Genomic DNA, 21560 nt, shown 5'->3' with positions numbered 1-21560 from the left:
TGTAACCCATCTCCTCAAATTCCTTATCTTCTAAGCTACAAATCAAAGCACGCGCGCTTAGAAAACATCGAACACTCAGACTGCTAACTAAACGCTAAAATACACTTAAAAAAAACCTTGCTTTTCAAACATCTATAAATATCGCTAATGAATTTTTCTTAGCGAATCTGAGTTACAACAAAGATAATAAAATTAAAATCTTTAACGGTCTAATCACAAGAGCTTAAAAAAAAATTCTCCAGGAGAGTCTTACCTTCAAGCTCGGTAGTAATCCGAAAGTTCTAGGTGTGCAGAAGTTATCTCCCTCAAAGCATTAGAGATGACGATCTTAGCAAAAGAGTAACACATCTTGTCAGGACACCAAGTGACTTTTAGCTCCTCCCATCAATCGACTACTGCCTAACAGAAGGAAGGATTTAATTTCCGGCAAAATTTTCTCCTCGGAGCTGAGAATCTGCGAAATTGGGCTTTCTGAGCGGGAAAAGGCAGGGGAGGGACCAAAAGGACCCCCCAGGGAAAAAGGAAGGGAAAGTGGTATAAGACAAAGTCGACGAGGCAGAGACCAGCGCGGGGCCGGGGCGGACTTTGGGGTCTGGAGTTGGGGTTCTCTCAGACACTCACTGGGAACCCGCGTTCACGCTGACGACAACTGGACGACCCTCCCCTCACAGCTTGCTCCGCCATTAGCCGCGCCCCGCGGACCTGTGACCTCCAAAACTGGTACGCTTGGCGATTCCCCCCACAACTTCGGCTCCAGACTCGCGCTTTTGATTGGTTCTTAAGATATCCCTCAGCGTGGCTCGCCCAATGGAGGGCCCGGCCGCTCCGCCCCTTCCCTGCCCCCTGAGGAGAGCCCGCCCCTGCCCCGCGCCTGGGAGCGGAGGAGAGTAAATACAACAGGAGCGCAAAATGGCGGAACCGCCGAGCCTAGTGCACTGCGCCCCCGCCGCCGTCTCGGAGAAAGAACCGTTTTCCAAGCTGCAGCCCCCCTCCCGGGACCCGCCGGGTCCTCTGTCCGCCAAGAAGATCCGGACTGAGGAGAAGAAGACGCCGCGGAGACTGAACGGAGAAGGAGGCAGCGGCGGCAACAGCAGGCAGCTTCAGTCTTCCGCGGCACCTTCGCCTCAGAGCTATGGCAGCCCTGGGTCTTGGAGCTTCGCCGCTCTGTCTGCTGCCCCTTCCCCGTCCTCTGCTCGGAGCAATTTCTCTTTCTCCGCTGGCACGGCCGTCCCCTCCTCAGCCTCTGCTTCCTCGTCCCAGCCGGTGCCGCGCAAACTGCTGGTCCCTCCTACGCTGCTGCACGCTCAGCCTCACCATCTCCTGCTGCCGGCCGCCGCCTCCTCCGCCAACGCCAAGCCGCGCAGACCCAAGGAGAAGCGAGAGAAGGAAAGGAGGAGGCACGGCCTCGGAGGGGCGGGCGAGGCCGGCGGGGCAGCCCGCGAGGAGAACGGGGAGATGAAGCCGGTGCCGAGAGGTGGGTGCCGGCGCCGGGTGGGGGGAGGGGAGGGCGCCCCGGGTCCTCGCCACCCGCTCGCGCCTGCGGGGCCCAGGCAGGGGGAGCGCGGGGGCCGCTTTCGCCAGCCTGGAGGGGGCGGGAGGCGTCCAGTTCTCCGCCGGAGATTTTGCGGTCCCCATGGGGACAGGAAATGGAGCCTGTAATTTCGGTAGCACCGAGGGGGATGGCTGAAATCTATTTTCTGTATCGTTTCTGCTTCGATAATGCGCGGCAGGATTTGTAGACTTCGTTGTGGAGGACCCGCCTAGGTGTGTTTCGCTACGGAGGGAGATGGGAGGGAATGGGATCTCGAAGGGTTTGGTCCTGTAGAGGATGCTTGATTATTAGACCGTTTAGACGTGATCACGGAATTTGTATTTGTGACACAGGCTCCAGCGCCAGAAAATCCTGTCAAAAAAAGGGGTGTGGAGAGCATTGGCGTCAGCTGGAAGCTACCAGAGGCCTGAGCTTTTCACCCCTTTTAGGGAAATGAGGTAGTGGCAGGGCCCGGAGTGTGCTGTTTCATAAGGTACCCTCCCTCCACCCTCCTCTCCGCTCCGTATTCTTAAGTGTTGTGAGTGGTCCTGTTTGAAATACCACCCTTCAGAATTTTCAGCCATATTCTTTTTTTCCTGCAGCAAATGATAAAATCAAGAGCATTGACGTTTTTTGGCCAGACCAAGTACTTGCTGCAAAATGTTTTAGCATCAGAGAAAGGCAAATTCTTAAGCGTTCTTTTCAGACACGACTGCGCGGTTTTCTTTTAAAAAGTAGGCTAGTCATATAATTTTCAGGAAGTATTTCTATAAAATAAATGGTCCTACCTATTTAGATGTTTGATACACAGTTTTGACAGTGGTACAACGTGGAAACTGGTTGAAAATTAGATCTTTATGTGATCAAAAGCTTAAAGCACGTAGTGATCTTTATTATAAATGTACATTGATACACAGTATTGTGAAAGTATTTTTGTTGGTTTTAGGAAAAATGAAATGTCAAGCAGTTTTAGCGTTGCTGATCTAATGGTAGCTTAGATCATGAAAAATTCTCTGTATGTTTGAATTGGAATGGCATATTTTTGCAGTTTTTAAAAATGTTGTGCACGAGTATGTAGCAACAGCGTTACTTTTTTGATATTTTGCCTGTAGCAAAGCTTTGACATCTAAGCATAGGCATCAGGTACTCTGGCACAAGGTAAAGGATCTCTCAGCTTTGGAGAGTGTTGTTTCTAGGAAAGTGGTTTTGAGGATGGAATTTATACTACTTTTAGTCTGAGATTTTAGGTGATTAGTATTTTAAAGCAATTTTGTTTTAATAATTACATTTAAAATTTAAAAGTGCCTGGAAGTCAGCATTTGCAGCTCAATATCAGTCTTATTTGTGATGTGTAAACAGTGTATTTGCACTTCTGAGTTCTTTGAATGAGAACGTGAATATGGGTATAACATTGTCGATGTATTGGAATGGCTGAAAATAAATAAGTAAGCATTCTTTAACAATTCTCTGGAGCACATAAATTGCTTTTAAAGTGAAATGGCTGTTAAAGAGAAAGTTTTCTAGTCTTTTAAATTACATTTAGAATTCTCCTTTTGAAGGCTACAGCTTACATTATTAAGCCTGAATATAAGCAATGATAGCTTTTATTCCATGATTTATGTAGGTTTTTTGAGTAATGACTAGATGGTAACACTATGGTAAGATTTTCTTTTCTTTCTTTTTTCTTTTTTTTTTAATGGAAATGCTGCTATTTTATGGAGAAATAACTAAAAATCAATGAGAAGGATTGCTTTTCAGTGTCTTGGTGATACATTTAATGGTGAAAATCTTTACCTCTTAATTTGGGAAGTACTCATATCCTTCTGAAGTTCAGATTTAACTGAATTGAGGTTCTATTTTATTCAACTAAGAAAATTTTTAAGCAACAGAAGTATTAAAATAACAAAATTATATACATGCATTTAATATAGATATAATTGCAAATATAAAAGTCCTAATTTACAATACATTTCTCATTTTTCTGCGTTTTTTGTGAAAGTCTTAGTGAATGGATGACCACGTGTCTGTAGTTTTAAGTATATACCTCTTTTTGGTATTGCTCTAAGTTGGATAGTTGATAGGATAGCGCATAGGATAGTTCAGTGACTCCCACAATTATCCCATAGATCATTGAGTGACCAGTCTTGATCAGAACTGGAAATTAGTTATAAAGACACCAAAGCAAGGAAAATAAATCCTTCTCTCAAAAAACAAACAAAACCCCCCAAACCATCCAAAAGATGCAGCCCCCAAACTCCATTAAGCAATTAAACTCCTGTATTTACTTGTAGTAGTTTTTTTTTAAGTCTTTAGTCAGAACTGCTAAATTTTTACATTGACTACCATTCTAACAGAAGTTATTTGGATTAAATGAAAGTGTGTGTATGAAAGGCAGGGCATTTAGTAAATGTTGAGTCAGAAGCATGACGATTTTTTTTTAACCCCAGAGTAAATAAAAGATGGGTCAATCCAGATAGAGGAAGGATCATTGACAGTAGATCTGAAAGTTAAGAGTGATGAACAGGAAGGTTATAAAAGCATACCAGTCTGGGTCCATTTAGCATAAGGGCTGATGCCTTCCAGACCTAAAACCTCTGAGGCCATCTAATCATAGTACTGTAGCCCACTTGCATGACAGCCTGAGTCATCAAGTAAAAGTTAAATTTATTTCTTATAAAAAGAAAAAGTGCAAAACATCTTAGATTTTTTTTAAATTAGTTTTATTTTTTAATTATTTATTTTTAAAATTTATTTATTAATTTTGTCTGCATTGGGTCTTCATTGTTGCCCACGGGCTCTCTCCAGTTGTGCCAGCAGGGGCTACTCCTCACTGCTGTGCGCAGGCCTCTTATTATGGTGGCCTCTCTTGTTACAGAGCACAAGCTCCAGGCGCCTGGGCTTAAGCCCTTGTGGCTCATGGGCTCTAGAGCACAGGCTCAGCAGCTGTGGTGCGTGGGTCCAGTTGCTCCACGGCATGTGGGATCCTCCTGGACCAGGGCTCGAACCCGTGTCCCCTACATTGGCAGGCGGACTCCCAACAAGTGCGCCACCGGGGAAGTCCTAGATTTTTAAAACTATGAAATAAAAGTTTTGGTGTATAAAGAGGTAAACTACTAAAGAGTTCGCAGCCCATTTTCCTGTAGGACTGAATAAATTATTAACTGGTAAATGTGGAAGGTAAAAGCGGACATGTACTGAAGGTGTCCAACATTTAGAATTACAACAAACAGGGACTTGTGTGGCGGTCCAGTGGGTAAGACTCCGTGTTCCCAGTTCAGGGGGCCCAGGTTCGATCCCTGGTCGAGGAACTAGGTCCCGCATGCATGCTGTGACTAATAAGTCCATATGCTGCAACTAGAAGATCCTGCATGCTGCAGTAAAGATCAACTAAAGATGCCACATGCTGCAACGAAGACCCCGTGTGCTGCAACTGAGACCAGGCATAGCCAAAATAAATATAAATAAATACATAAATATTAAAAAAAAGAATTATAGCAAACAATAGAACAAACATATTACTAGATAATAAGCTGCCTTAACTGATTCCAGTAACCAATAAAACTTGTATAGATCTTCTAATTTTTGTTAGCATTTTTGCTTTGCGTTTATTACCTTATTTCCTTAAAATGACCCTGTGAAGTAGCCTAAGACAAAACCAGTGCATTTCACTAAATTTTTGCCTTGAAAGTGTAGTTACAGGATTTAATGAAAATAGAGGCTTTCCTTAGAATTGAATAATTTGAGGTACGTAATTATCAATGATTTTAAAGGGATAGATGTTAAAAGATTTTTCCAACTAGCCTTTTCTTCCATCTTTCTGATACTGTTAATTCTGCAATTTCGGGTTAAATTCATGTTGAGAGTTTTCATCATTCCAACCAAATATGTGTCACTGCTGAGATAGTAGTTTCCTATGATTTCGTTTGCTCGTGTAACCGTTTGCTTTTCATGCCTTGTTTTCTCATTTGCTTAGTTTTGTCTTTCTATATCCTCCAGCAGCTCGGTAAAATGCTTCTCAGTACAATTTTCCACATGGTCAAATCTGTCACATAAACTTACCACTTCCACTTATTCCTGTAGTCATCCCTTCTGTAGCTGTTCCTTCCTGCTTTATTCTGGATTGTTTTCTGTTTAGGCCTGCTGCAAAGCTGTTATCTTGGGACATTCTGGGAATTTTTTTCACTTTTGTTGAGTCCCTTTTTTCCTGGATCCCATGCCTTCCTTTTAGTTTATTCCTTCTTTTTGGTTTCTCTACTATTACTGTGAAAGAGTGCATGAGATATTTTGGGGGGTTTCATTTTTACCCTCACCCTTGACTGTTGGGCTGTTGAGAGATTTCTGTATTGGAAATCATTTTTCCTGAAAAGTTTGGAGGTGTTCCTTTATTGCTTGGCTTCCAATGTTGATGCTGAGAAATTTGATCTCCAAAAAACTGTCTTTTGTCCTATCTGGGAGATTTCAATCCTTTCACTGAATTTTAAAATTTCAGGTATCTTTTTTAAAAAAGTGTTTTATGAGCTCTTCTCTATTTCTGTATTATAGCATCTTGTTTCTTTTTCAGGGGTACAGCATCTTCTGTTATCTCTTCAAGGATATTAATTACAGTTTCTTTGACATTTTCTTCCCTGCCTTGCATTGTTTTTTTTTTTTTTTTTTTTGCTGTACGCGGGCCTCTCACTGCTGTGGCCTCTCCCGTTGCGGAGCACAGGCTCCGGACACACAGGCCCCGCGGCCATGGCTCGCGGGCCCAGCCGCTCCGCGGCATGTGGGATCCTCCGGGATCGGGGCACGAACCCGTGTCCCCTGCATCGGCAGGCGGACTCTCAACCACTGCGCCACCAGGGAGGCCCCCTTGCATTGTTTTTGATTCCTCTTTTTTCTGTTTGTTTTGGTCTCCTTTTTTTGTTGTTGAAGGCTTTCTTCAGATCTGTGTGATCCTCAGCAGTTCCTTCATATTCAAGAGAATGTTGCAGAACTGATTGAAAGCTCACTGGGCATGCATGAGCATAGCTTAGTGACTGATGAACTCCCTTGTTTTTATTTTTATCTTTATTTTTTCTTCTCTAGGTGGTGGGTAAGAAGGCTTTCAGTTTCTTCAGATAATGGTCCTTCATTTTTCTGTCCGTCTGCATAAGTGGAATAACGGAGCGAGGAGAGGATTGGCAGGAGTAATGAGTATTGATGGCAGAGTTCTAGTGCTGGGTGGAGGAAGAAAGCTACTGCAAGTCTCACCAGTTTCTAAATTTTCACTTAGTCTGCTTGTTTTCATACCAGCACTCGCTTCTCCCTTCTTCTGTGCGTGTCGCCCCTGAGGCTGGAGCCACGCTCTGATTCAGTTTTGCTGAACACCTCTCATTCCCTTAGGAGTGTGGGGGTGGGAGCGGGGGCGGGGGGGCGAAGCAGTGCGGTTCTGTCATCTTGCCTTTCCCAGCACCTCCCATTTCTAAGCCCTTCTGGGGTGCTGCAGAGTAAACAGGGTTGTTTGTCATTATTTCTCTCTATAGGGACTTACCTTAACCTTCTTGCATTTATGCCAGGTCATTTACCATTCCACCATCGACGTTCTGTCTTTATAAATTATATTTCAGGTTACAGTTACAGTATCTCCTAGTTACATTAAAGGTGGAATTTATGTTTCTAGTTCTTTTTCTACCTATTGTTGTGGTGTGTTTTTCAAGAAGAGATCTTAAATTTTAGCCTTATTTTGATTTGTTCCTATTTGTGGGACACTGGTGAAATCACTTAATCTTTTTCAGCTCATACTCATCTGTTATTATCGGTGTCCACAGCATGATTGTTAGAATTACATGAGCCTGGTATATGGTAGGCATTTGTAGGGATATTAGTTCCTAACCATTCTTTCCTGTATAACACATTGGACACGTTTAGTTTCACTGAATTCATGGATATGTATAACCTGTATAGTTTTCCCATTGGTATCCTGGTTTCTGAGAATTTTTGGTATTAGTATGAACCATACTAACTTGCTGAGAGAAGTTTATATGTCAGAGGTTTACAGTTATTATAGTAAATGTCATTAATTTTTCACCATCCTCAAATGAATTAAAGTTTTAAATTACGGATAAACTACTTAAAATAGGATATTGAAAAAATAATGATACTTTTTCAGTTAGAGTGTTACAGTAAAAAGAGTTCTGCTGAAATAATTGTGGCTTGTATAAAATCTTTGTGTGTGTGTGATTAAGGAGAATTAATAATGTACACTCTTACCAACTAAACTAATTTTTTTATCACCTTAAACATTTTTATTTCTGAAGGTACATTAAACTTTGTACATTTTTTTGAATTGTAGATTTAAAATATTTAACTTTTTATCATGAAAAAATTTTAATTAATACAGAAGAAACTAGAACAGTATAATTTTGGTTTTCTCCTTTGAGGATAATGAAAAGGTCAGAATTAGTAAATTCTGTCAAGCCACAAGCTGATGCAGTGAGTACTAGGTGCAATTTGTGCTAGAATATAAGCTTCTTGAGGACAGAAACAACAAAAATAAGAACAAGGGTTAACACTTATAGAACTATATACTCAGCACTTTATATAGATTTTTATTTAATTTTCACAACTTCTTTAAAGTTTAGTTAGATAGTAGACTTTTGAAAGTGCTTTATGGAAGCTCAGAATAATTTAAGTGACTTGCTGAAGGATATGAAATAAGTAGTAAATCTAGGTTTCAGATCTTTAGATAGTTTGACCTCAGAGCTCTCTCTCTAAACTGCTGTGCAAACCACGTTAATATTTTTAAATCTCCTTCATCCAGAATTGTACCTTGCATTGTGAGATAGTTTGCCAAGTAAATGAACTGGGCTTTGATGGAAAATTAGGACTTATGTAAATGGAGATGATGGAGTCAGGCTTGTTAGGCAGGAGGGATGGTGTGAGCAAGATTGTAGAGACAGGAGTGTGTCTGGCACGTTCAGTGGTCTGTGAGAAGAACCATTTGGCTGGGATTGATGATTTTGTACAGAGTTGCGAGATAAGACTGCTTGGCAGTTGAAAGTCTGCCATAATCTGCTTTCTATTTGTCTGGATAAGGAGTTCAGACTTCATTCTGTGGGCAATAGCAAGGCACAGTTTTTTAGTAGGATGATAATATATTCAAACTGGTATTTTAGGAATATTACTTTAGTAGCATTGTATAGGAGAGATTGGCTGAGAAAATTGTAGAGTTAGGTATTAGAGACTACTGTAGGAGTGAAATGAAGTCATTTTAGTGGTGAAATGATTGGTACTCCTGGACATGAAAAGGAAGATTTTAAGAGGGATTATATGATAGGGCATCATGGTTTTCAAATATATAGCAAGAAAGGAGAATTTACATGTTATTTTGTGCTTTCAGATGGAGAGAATAAGCATTTTTTGAAAAAATGTGGGTATGCCTGTAAGAGAACTGTTTCAAAAAGATGGATGTGAGTTTGAGATGCAGGCAAGTACCTTATTAAAGTTCTGTTATCAGATGCATGTCAAATTAGTGAGTCCAAGGGTGAGGTTTAAAAATGTTGCTCTGTATGTAGGAGATTCTGTTCAGTTAACATGTGTGCTTCTGTGGAGGGCTTTTTCTGTGAGGAGCAAATCATCTCAGATCATTAATTCTTAGGTAACCAGCTGTTCACAGTCTTGAAAAGGTCTCTAAAAACCCCAAGATTAGGCATGGTCCCTTAACCTTCACTCCACTCAACAGTTTAACAATTTTTTTTTTTTTTTTTTTTGAGGTACGCGGGCCTCTCACTGCCGTGGCCTCTCCTGCCGCGGAGCACAGGCTCCAGACGCGCAGGCTCAGCGGCCATGGCTCACGGGCCCAGCCGCTCCCCGGCATGTGGGATCTTCCCGGACCGGGGCACGAACCCGTGTCCCCTGCATCGGCAGGCGGACTCTCAACCACTGCGCCACCAGGGAAGCCCGATAATTTAACAATTTACATTCCATTTGTCCTTCCCCTTTTAGCGTCCCCTGCCATTTTCCTCATCTCTGCTGCAGCTATTTTAGCATTTGGTTTAGTTTGGGGCCCTTTTACAGTAGGAGTCTCTCTGGCTTTGCTAATGACCCTGTTAGTTTTCTTACGTCTGTTGTTAGCACTCCGCAAATCTTAGCTTAGTCCAGAGGTTTAGATCTGTGTATGCAGTTGCCTCCTTGACATGACCACTATTAGGTGGTCCATAGAACCGTAAGAGTCATATGTTCACAACTCTTTGTCTTCCTTACCCAAATTTGTCTTTCCACGTATGCTCCTTATCTCAGCGCTCAGGTTTGAAAACTGAATTCTCCACTTTAACTTTATCACACCTGTAGCCAGATCTTTTTGCTTTTAGCCACTGTCTTTCACATCTATCTACTTTTACGCCTTCCTTTCTCTTAGTATTCGTTGAAAGCTAATTATCTCTAGCCTAATTATCTCTAACCTCAATTATTGTATAACTGCTTCCTTATTGGGCTCTCTACCTCACTTCTATGATCTTTCATTTCATTTTTCATTCTACAGCCTAAGTGATAACTAGAGATCCAAATGCCTATTTGATGTCACTTTTCTGTTTATGAGATGATGTTCAAATTCCTTAAAATGTCCCCTAAGGTTCTGGATGATCATATCCTCGTTCAGCTCTTCAACTTCTCCTCAGTGCTCCTTGCTGCCTAGAACTTTCTCCATCCGTTATCCTTCCATCTCTAGTTCCACACTTCTACTCTACTGAACTTACTCATCTTTCAGGACTGAACTTGAAAGGGAGGCCTTTGCTACTCCCTGGACTAGATTAGGTCCCCTTGCTGTCTCTTCCCGTATCACTTTGCCATGTCCTGACTTTTTTCACTTCATTTTTAAAAAAAATTTTTTATTGGGGTACAGTTGATTTACAATGTTGTGTTAGTTTCAGGTGTACAGCAAAGCAAATCTATTATATATATATCCACTCTTTTTTAGATTTTTTCCCATATAGGCCATTACAGACTATTGAGTAGAGTTCCCTGTACTATACAGTAGGTCCTCATTAGTTATCTATTTTATATATACTTATGTGTATATGTCAGTCCCAATCTTCCAATTTATCCCCCCCACTTAACCCCTGGTAACCTTAAGTTTATTTTCTACATCTGTAACTCTGTTTCTGTTTTGTAGATGTTCATTTATAGCCTTAAAAAAATTAAAAAAATTTTTTTTAAATTTTATTTATTTTTTTGGTGGTACATGGGCCTCTCACTGCTGCGGCCTCTCCCGCTGCGGAGCACAGGCTCCGGACGCGCAGGCCCAGCAGCCATGGCTCACGGGCCCAGCCGCTCTGCGGCATGTGGGATCCTCCCGGACTGGGGCATGAACCCGCGTCCCCCACATCGGCAGGCAGACTCTCAACCACTGTGCCACCAGGGAAGTCCTATAGCCTTTTTTTTAGATTCCACATATAAGCAATATCATATGATATCTGTCTTTCTCTGACTTCCTTCACTCAGTATGATAATCTCTAGGTCCATCCGTATTGCTGCAAATGGCATTATTTCATTCTTTTTCATGGCTGAATAATATTCCATTTTATATATATACCACATCTTCTTTATCCATTCCTCTGTTAATGGACATTTGGGTTGCTTCCATGTCCTGGCTACTGTAAATAGCACTGCACTGAACAATGGGGTGCATGTATCTTTTCGAATTATGGTTTTCTCCAGATATATGCCTAGGAGTGGGATTGCTGGATCATATGGTAGTTCTATTTTTAGTTTTTTAAGGAACCTCCATATTCTCCATAGTGGCTGTATCAGTTTACATTCCCACTGACAGTGTAGGAGGGTTCCCTTTTCTCCATACCCTCTCCAGCATTTATTATTTGTAGACTTTTGAATGATGGCCATTCTGACCGGTGTGAGGTGATACCTCATTGTAGTTTTGAGTTGCATTTCTCTAATAATTAGTGATGTTGAGCATCTTTTCATGTGCTTTTTAACCATCTGTATGTCGTCTTTGGAGAAATGTCTCTTTAGATCCTCTGCCCATTTTTTGATTGGGTTGTTTGTGATATTGAGCTGCATGAGCCGTCTGTGTGTTTTGGAGATTAATCCCTTGTTGATTGCTTTGTTTGCAAATATTTTCTCCCATTCTGAGGGTTGTCTTTTCATTTTCTTCACTTCATTTTAATCACATGTTTAGTTGTCTTCTTCACCAGACTGTAAGCTCTCTGGAATCTGGGGCTGTGATTATCTTGTTTCAGGTCAGGCCTTCAACTTTTGGGTACTTGATAACTTTGAGAAGTGAATAACTTACACTACGTTACGGCTGTATTTGCCTCCTCAGAAGAGATGTCTGATTGTTGTTCAGGAAAATCTTGGCAGGTTATTTCAAATGTGCAAACAGCAGAAGGTGATAATGGGATGAGAAGTTGACCAGCTGCTCACAAACAATGGGCAGATTGTTAGGTGAGCACAAGAGGCAGGTATTAATGGCATGATAACTAGAAAGAAAATGAACTGTGTGGATAATAATAATTGAATGTTTGACTAATCTTGAATTACCACAATTGCTGTTTTATATATTCTAACCTCAAAAAATTAAACTGACTACACATTGTACAAACAGGATATTTTATATTTTTAATCTGAGCTTGTTTACAAAATCTGTAATGCAATTATAAATGAAAACCTTTGCTCTGTTTGGAATTTATTTAGACATAAAATTAGGTAGGAATCATAATTAATTTTGTTCCAGTAATTAGTTTTTTTTTTTTTTTTTTTTTTCTTTTTGCGGTATGCGGGCCTCTCACTGTTGTGGCCTCTCCCGTTGCGGAGCACAGGCTCCGGATGCGCAGGCCCAGCGGCCATGGCCCACGGGCCCAGCCGCTCCGCGGCATATGGGATCCTCCCAGATTGGGGCACGAACCCGTATCCCCTGCATCGGCAGGCGGACTCTCAACCACTGCGCCACCAGGGAGGCCCAGTAATTAGTTTTTAATACCATTTACTGAATAGTTTTTCCTTTCCACACAGATATAGAATGCCAGCTTTTATTACGTACTACTAAAAATCAAAAAGTTCCCTCTTTGAAATGCAAATCAAAACTACAATGAGGTACCACCTCACACTGGTCAGAATGGCCATCATTAAAAAGTCTACAAATAGGGACTTCCCTGGTGGCACAGTGCTTAAAAATCCGCCTGCCAGTGCAGGGCCACGGGTTTGAGCCCTGGTCCGGGAAGATCCCACATGTCGCGGAGCAACTAAGCCTGTGCACCACAACTACTGAGCCTGCGCTCTAGAGCCTGCAAGCCACAACTACTGAAGCCTGCATGCCTAGAGCCCATGCTCCGCAATAAGAGAAGCCACTGCAATGAGAAGCCCGCACACTGCAACGAAGCGTAGCCCCCGCTCGCTGCAACTAGAGAAAGTGTGCACCCAGCAACGAAGACCGAACGCAGCCAAAAACAAACAAACAAATTAATTAATTAATTTTAAAAAGTACAAATAATAAATGCTGGAGAGGGTGAGGAGAGAAGGGAACCCCTCCTGCAATGTTGGTTTAATTGGGTGCAGCCACCCATGTAAATTGGTGCAGCCACTATGGAAAACAGTATGGAGGTTCCTTAAAAAAACGAAAAATAGAGTTGCCATATACTCCTAGGCATATACCTAGACAAGACTATAATTTGAAAAGACACATCACATGCACTCCTATGTTCATAGAAGCACTGTTTGCAGTAGCTAAGGCTTGGAAACAACCTAAATGTCCCATCAACAGATGGCTGGATAAAGAAGATGTGTATATATACAGTGGAATATTACTCAGCCATTAAAAAAGAATGAAATAATGCCATTTGCAGCAACATGGATGGACCTAGAGATTATCATAGTAATCAAAGTAAATCAGAAAGAGAAAAAAAATACCATATGATATCACTTATATGTGGAATCTAAAATGCGACACAAATGAACATAACAAAATAGAAACAGACTCACAGACGTAGAGAACAGACTTGTGGTTGCCAAGGGGAAGGGGGGATGGGGGAGGGAAGACTGGGAGTTTGGGATTAGCAGATGCAAGCTATTATATATCGGATGGATAAACAAGGTCCTACTGTATAGCACAGGGAAGTATATTCAATATTCTGTGATAAACCATAATGGGAAAAGATACGAGAAAGAATATATGTAACTGGGTCCCTTTGCTGTACAGAAATTAACACAGTGTTGTAAATCAACTGTAGTTCAATAAAATTTAAAAAAAAGTTCCCTCTTGCCACTTAGTGCTCTCCCACTACTTCCACTCTGGGGGTGATCTGTTTTATGTCCCAATGGTTTTGCCTTTTTCAGAATGTCTTTTAAGTTGAACTATCTAACTTTTTTTATGTTTGGCTTCTTTCACTTAGCATGTTGCTTTTGAGTTGTTAAATTAATCAGTTCATTCTTTTCTATTTCTAGTAGTAGTTCATTGTATGGAGACACCACACTTTGTTTTTTCGTTTGCCAGTTGATGGACATTTGGATTGCTTCTAGTTTTTGATAATTATTTAAAAAAGCCTGCTACAAACATTTACATACAAATCTTGGGATAGGTATATGTTTTCATTTCTCTTCAGTAAATACCTAGAAGTAGAATTGCTGGGTTGTATGGTTAAGTGCATGTTTAACTTCATAAGAAACTGTCAAACTTTTCTAAAGTGACTGTACCATTCTTCATTCCCACTAGCCCTTTGATATTGTCAGTTTACTAAATTTTAGCCATCCTAGTGGACATGTAGTAGTATTTCATTGTGGTTTTAATTTGCAATTCCTAATGATTAGCGATGTTGAACATCTTTTCATGTGCTTATTTTCCATCCCTATCTCTCTTTTGTGCAGTGTCTGTTCAAATTGTCTGTTATTGGGTGTTTTCTTATTATTAGGAAATTGTGAAAGTTCTCTACACTGTGAACAAATTCCATATGAGATACGTATTTTTGCAAATGTATTCTCCAATTCCTTGGCTTTTCTTTCTCTTAATATTGTCCTTACACTTTTTCACAGCAGAAAATTTTAATTTTGATTAGGTCCACTTTATAGTTTATTTCTTTTATGGTTTGTGCTTTTTGTGTCTGAATTAAGAGAGCTTTGCCTAACCCAAGGTCATACAGGTTTTCTCTTATGTTTTCTTTTAGATACTCTATAGCTTTAGGTTTTACATTTAGGTCTGTGATGCATTCGGAAAATTTTTGTATGTGAGTTTTGGATCAAGGTTTCTTTACTCTTATTTTTCCTTTTTAATTAAGAGTTATTTGGTAAAGTACCCCCTCCCCCCATCCCATAGAGATTTTTATTAAATATATTGATTGAATTAGGGGCAAACTGTAATGGTTACAGAATTATCTTTGTACTTAAAAGCTACATGTATATCTTTACCTATTCTTTTATATCTCTGTAAAATTGATTGATATTTAACACATATTATGAGTTTTCTTGTATTTTGTTTTATTTTGGGGAGTTTTTTTTCAAGATTATTACTGGTATATAAGAAAGCTTTTGGTTTTTCTACACGTACTTGATAATTGGGTATATAATTTTATAACAGTGAAAGGTTATCAATTATAATCAGGAACAGATTGAATTACAGTAAGATTACTTTGTAATGTTCAGGAAGTGATTTGTTTGTGGTACATCAAGCATTGTGTTTGTCTTTAAAATCTGAGATACCTAGTAGCAGAGTGTATAATTATTCAACTTAAACCTTTTTAGTACTTAGATGCTGTGGTAGGTGTTAACAAAAATGACTAAATCAGTAATTTGCAGTCCATGCCTTCAAGTAACTTAAACAATCTAGCAGGGTACTAGAAAAAGTAGTTATAATATTTAGTACAGTAAGTTAAATACCACAAGGCAAATGGAAAGTAGCGGTGGTAGCTAGTGGGAGTGGGCACAGGTGGATGTTAAGAAAGGGAGAAGGGATGCAGGAAGAAGGAGAGGGTGTTTTGAGAGAAACTTTGAAAGACAGTGTGGTAGGATTTCAATAAAGAGTTAAAGAAGTTCTAGGTAGAGCATTATATGAAGTGTAACATTCATGGGAACTCTATAGGCAAACTGAGCTATGCAGTGTCACAGATACTGAGGCAGGAAGTAATTTATAGATGTTTGATTCTCTTTATAGCTTTGACATTATATATTGCTAAACATCTTTATTCTAGCCCTTCATCTTAGATTTTAAAATATCAGTTGTTTTTATAAGATACTCTGTTTTAACATTTCTCTGAAGTCATTGCGTGTCTTGTACATACATAACTTAGCCCAACTTCTTTGAGCATAAGAAGATTTTGTGAAGGCTGCATTAGGTATTGCTGTGTCACAAACTAACCTAAAACTTGGAGGCTTAAAACAACAACCATTTTATTGTATCTAATGATGTTCTGGGTCAGGAATTCAGCAGAATTGGCTAGATAATTTTGCTTCATTCGGGGCTGACTGGGGTTACTCAGTGGTGTTCATTTGGTGGCTAGTCTTGTCTGGTGAGTCCATGATGACTTTACTCATGTGCATGTTGCCTGTCAGGGATGATGAGATGCTGAGCTGGTCCCCTCTCTCTTCTGTCATCTCAGTGCCTTTTTACATGATCTCCTCATCAGGATAGTAGGATTTCTTACATGGCAGAAGGAGACCAAGAGACCTGGGTGGAAATAGCAAGGCTTCTTCTAACCTAGCTTTGGAAGCTTGAAACAGTTCCTCCCTGTATACTTATTAGGGCCTTAATAGGTATATTTGTTTTGTAAAATTTTATTAAGAGCATATTCTACATTGAACTGAAATAGATAAAGCACCTATAGGAGAGTTATTTAGTGGTATTAGCTAAATACATAACTTTTAAAAATTTAGAACCTTAATTGGTTGTATGAAAAAATATAATTAGGAGTGTATAAAAAGAGCATTTGTTCCCACTTATGTTATTACATTAACCGGAAAGAACTATATGATTTACTGTTTGCATTATAGAGTATAATTTTAACTAAATAATTGCATAATGTTGACTTGAGGTCTAGAATGTCCCAGGTTTTATGTGTCACTTTTTTTTTTTTAAAGGGAAATTGGGGCTGGATAGTGAAGGGTCTTTTATAATGCATTTGTTTAAAAAAAATAAATTTATTTTTAAAATTTATTTATTATTTTCGGCTGTGTTGGGTCTTCGTTGCTGCATGCAGGCTTTCTCTAGTTGTGGTGAGCGGGAGCTACTCTTCGTTGTGGTGCTCGGGCTTCTCATTGCGGTGGCTTCTCTTGTTGTGGAGCACAGGCTCTAGGCACGTGGGCTTCAGTAGTTCCGGCACGTGGGCTGCAGTAGTTGTGTCTTGCGGGCTCTAGAGCGCAGGCTCAGTAGTTGTGGCACACGGGCTCAATTGCTCTGCGGCATGTGGGATATTCCCAGACCAGGGCTCAAACCCGTGTCCCCTGCATTGCCAGGCGGATTCTTAACCACTGCGCCACCAGAGAAGCCCAATATGTGTCACATTTTATATAACAACTATAGTGTAAGATTCAGTGACTAGAGTGGTTTAATTCTGTAACCTAGATACCAATTATAATATCTCACTACTTAATATCTTTGTTTTACAATATATTGAAAAAAGAAGAAGTAATTATACTTCTGCTTTAGAGGCAAACTTTTCCTGCTAGGTCAATGAAGAAAACCTGACTTGAAATCTTTTGCTATGGCAGGAGAGGGAGCCCAAACCACTCTTCCACGTTATGCCTGGCTTGGCTTTCACGTAGGTATATAAGTATTTTTGTTTTCCTGTTACTTTTTTGGTGTTCTTGGGACTACTATTGCTATACTATTATGTCACTCTATGCATGTTACTAGAGGCTTTGCTTATAAAATTCTATTTGTTTTTAATAATAATAGCTACATTTTTCAGGTGCCTTTAATATACTGGGCATGTGTTGGAAATAATGCATATGTTGCCTGTAATTCTTCTAAAGATAATCTAAAAGATCAATGCTGTTGTCTTTGACAGATGAGAATGCTAAGGCACAACACAATTCAGTAGCTTGTTTGGGTCAGTTGGTCAGTTGGTGGTAGAGCTGAAATTTGAACTTAGTATGTCTAACTGCAAAGCCTGAGTTATTTCCACCGTACAGTAGACCACCTGTCCGAGGTTTCAGTTTCTGTGGTTTCAGGTACTTGGGGTCAACCACCATCTGAAAATATTAAATGGAAAATTCCAGAAATAAACAATTCATAAGTTGTAAATTGCGTGCTGTTCTGAGTAGCACGATGAAATCTTGCACCGTCCTGCGCCATCCCTCCTAGGTAGTGAATCATGCCTTCGCCCAGCACATCCACACACTGCATGCACTACCCACCTGTTAGTCACTTAGCAGCCATCTCAGTTATCAGATCTACTGTCATATTCATGTACCCTTATTTTCCCTAATAATGGCCCCAAAGCATAAGAGTAGTGATGCTGGCAATTTGAATATTCTCTTGCTGTGCCTAATTTATAAATTAAACTTGATCGTATGTTACTCTGTATAGGAAAAACATAGTATACATAGGGTTCGGTACTATTTGTGATTTCAGGCATCCAACCGGTTTTAGAATATATCCTCCCAGGGTAAGGGGAGACTACTGAATTACAATCCATTTAAAGTTTCTTAATCTCCAGCTGTCTTAAACTGTCCCATTTTCAACATTCTGTTCCTTTTTTTTTTCTTTTCTTTTCTTTTGGCCTCTAATGTATTAGCCAAAGCAACCTGCCTATTCCCTTTTTTTTTCTTTCTTTTTTTGGCCTATTCCTGAGTAGTAGGAGACATAAGAATTGTACAGTTTGAACTTCCTCTTCATATCTTGAGGCAGAACCATTTTTTGCACTGCTGTACAAAACATAGAATGTTGTTACTGTATGAGTCATTGTACTATTTCCCCGTTATAAAAAAAAAAAAAGAAACATAGAATTAAGGAATACTAGAAAAGGAGTCTTCAGAGGTCATTGCCCCTGATTATATAAGCACAAGCAGCAGAAGCTCCACAACACTCCCTCATTTCAGCAGTTCACAAGTCCTTGTGTTCTTAGTCGACTAGGTCTGCATAAGTTTTTCAAATCTCGGGGTTCTTAGTGTATCAGTTTTTACTGTTATGTCCATAAGGACAATTCACTCTGATTTCAGCAGTTTCCCTCAGTGTGGATGGGTAAACAACTCTAGAGGAGGAGGAGTCAGGTGTTTTAAATACCATCTGCCTGTCAGATCTCAGCCATCCCTTAAATAGGAAGGAAAAGTTTTCTTCCTTTCCTTCCAAGTTTCTGTAGCCTGTTTATACATTATTTCTTCCCCTATCATACAGCTCTATTTACTGGGCAAGACTTGATGCAGAAGAGCCAGAAGTAGTGCTTTTATATGTGCAGGTTATAAGTTAGAAACTGCCTCTTATTTTTAAATATCAAAAAACATTCGTGGTAAGTAATTCTCTTTATAGTTACTGGTTTTCTTTCCTAATGTGTGGTATAAGAGTTTTTAACTAGAAACAAGGGGACCTGATTAGGAGTTGTCTTGGTTCTGCCATTTAGCGTCCGTTCCTGGGAAAATATTTTAAGTGCACTGAGACCCAACTTCTTCCTCTGTAAAATGAGGATAGTAGGTGAGATTTCTAAGTTGTTCCTATGAAAAAACAAATTCTGTGGAAACTTTTCTGACAACTGCCCCACTCCAACACTATCTTATTCTTATCTTGTTGTATCTCCACTATACCCTGCTTATTTCTAGAGTTTTATAAAACAATTTATGTACTTTCTTATATTACATCATGATTTCTCTAATTTGCCCTGTACTTCTTTCTTTCTATGTGGATTCAACAAGCATTTACTGCCTGCTGTACACTTGGCACTGTGGGGGGAATGCAAGGAGGAAAGCTATTTATATTTCTTTTTTTTTTTTGAAAGGAGCATTTTTAAAATTAATTAATTAATTAATTTATGGCTGCGTTGGGTCTTCGTTGCTGCACACGGGCTTTCTTTAGTTGCGTCGAGTGGGGGCTTCTCATTGCGGTGGCTTCTCTTGTTGCAAGCACGGGCTCTAGATGCGCTGGCTTCAGTAGTTGTGGCTCGCGGGCTTAGTTGCTCTGCGGCATGTGGGATCTTCCCGGACCAGGGCTTGAACCCGTGTCCCCTGCAATGGCAGGCAGACTCCCAACCACTGGGCCACCAGGGGAGCCCTATTTATATTTCTTGCTTTTAGAGTATTTATAGTTTAATTGGAGAGATAATTAGCTGCAGTGTAAGCAAGGCTCTGTATTGTTACTCATCTTGTTTCTTTTTTCTGCATATTGACCTTTTTTTTGTCTTCTGTGACTGCTGGAACTTTAGATGCTTATCACTAGCAATTTGTTTCTATTTACTTGAACTATTTTCTTCTTTTCCCCCTGGAAACTGCATTCATATTGAACATCATTTATATGCAAAACACTCTTCTAGGTTCTGTAGAAGATAACAAAGATGAGTAACATATGATAACTACAAAAGAGTTTATAATCCAGTAGGGCAGATGGAGCAGCTACACAATCAGAATTCAAATTGTAAGTGCTTAATGAAAGAAACTGAATTTTACCTAGATCTTTCAGGATGTGTAGGATTTGGGTAGGCAGAGTTGGGATGGGCAAGACATTCCAGCTCAATGGTATTAGCAAAAATACTGGAGTAAGACATTTGAATAATAATGAATCAAACATTCTGGAATTTTGAGTATGTATACATGTGGATGAGTAGTAGAAGAAATTATTAAAAGATAAGGTGAGTCTTGACTAAGATTCTTGAATGGCATACTATGGGAATTTTCTTTTTTTTTGGTAGGGTTTGTTTGTTTAAAGCAGAAGAGAGTGCCATAATAAACTATACTTTCAAGGAATATTTGGTCACTCTATGCTTAGTGGACTGGTGGGGAGGAGAGAAACTCTAGGTAGGAAGATCACTTTTTTTCAAAAGGTCATTACCTTTTGAAATGGTGGTGGTAGCTATGGAAAGCGAAAGGAAGATAGACATATTTTAATGGAAAAATAGACTGAACTGAGCAGGTGACTTAATGTTACGGGGAAGTGGAAGAAGGAAGTATTATAAAGGTTTTTGAGAATTTTTTGAATTTGAATGTTAGGATGTTGTGACATTAACATAAAGAGAGAATTAAAAGGAGAGATTGAACTTTAGTTATATGATAAAGATGATGATTTTGGTGTTAAATATTTCTTATGGAGATGAAGGCGTGGAACTTGGTAGAAGGGTTGGGTTGAGAGATTAGTTTGGGGATTCATTTGCCTAAAGTTATAGTTTAAATCATAGGATTGCATTCTTAGAGGAAACAGAAGAGAGGAAGCATGCCTAGGGTATACCCTAGGGGAATGTGCAGGTTTGGGATGATAAATTGTGAGTCATTGAGTAGTCATGTAGGATAGTGCAGTTTCACTGCAGCTTAGGGAGAATTTTGAGTTGGAGGTCAGTAATGTCTGTTGCAGTAAGGACTGAGGAAAAAGGGCTGAGAAAACACTGGACTTGGTGGTCTTGATGAACTTTGTTGGGGGAGGAGGTGTGGTAAGTGTCTTCCTTGCCCATCCACTGTATGTGCAGTCCTTTCTCTTTTTGTTGTATCCTTCATCTTCTTCTTTCCGTTGATGTGCTTATTTTTGTAATTTACTTTCCATTCTGCCTCCCCACTTAAATTCTGTATCATTTCTCGTATTCTTCTGCTTCCTGCTTGTTCTCAGATCTATTTCCAGTTATACTTATTCCCGTGTGGGGAAGGATAATAGAGGAGGATATCCGTGTTGTTGCTGGACCCATCAGTTTCATGGACTTCATTATTGCAGCGTGAATTATGGCACATATAACAAAGCAAGTAAAACTGTGATCACATGAAGCCTATTTGAGGTTTCTGATACACGAATGTATTGCAGCTGAAAGCTTTAGCATGAAATTCTACCAACATTTCTTAAGAACTGCCAGTGTGGATTTTTTATGACACTTCTATTTAAAAAAAAAAAAAAAATCTGGGGACTTCCCTGGTGGTCCAGTGGCTAAGACTCTGTGCTCCCAAC

At 39.9% G+C, this 21560-nt stretch overlaps 1 protein-coding gene across 1 annotated transcript in view; it reads left to right on the top strand.

The window, feature by feature from the left end:
* Positions 1 to 783: 783 nt before the first annotated feature.
* The window catches only part of RSBN1L (round spermatid basic protein 1 like), a 63900-nt gene continuing 43123 nt past the window's right edge, over positions 784 to 21560 (top strand). Inside the window, exon 1 of the mRNA XM_060107488.1 lies at positions 784 to 1474. Coding sequence (XP_059963471.1) covers positions 910 to 1474 — 565 coding nt within the window. The 5' untranslated portion in view covers positions 784 to 909. The remainder of the gene's footprint in view (positions 1475 to 21560) is intronic.

Source organism: Mesoplodon densirostris, chromosome 9 (assembly GCF_025265405.1).
Source record: "Mesoplodon densirostris isolate mMesDen1 chromosome 9, mMesDen1 primary haplotype, whole genome shotgun sequence".
Lineage (NCBI taxonomy): Eukaryota > Metazoa > Chordata > Mammalia > Artiodactyla > Ziphiidae > Mesoplodon > Mesoplodon densirostris.
Note: the sequence above shows the minus strand (reverse complement) of the source record. Positions and strands in the feature narration are given on the sequence as shown.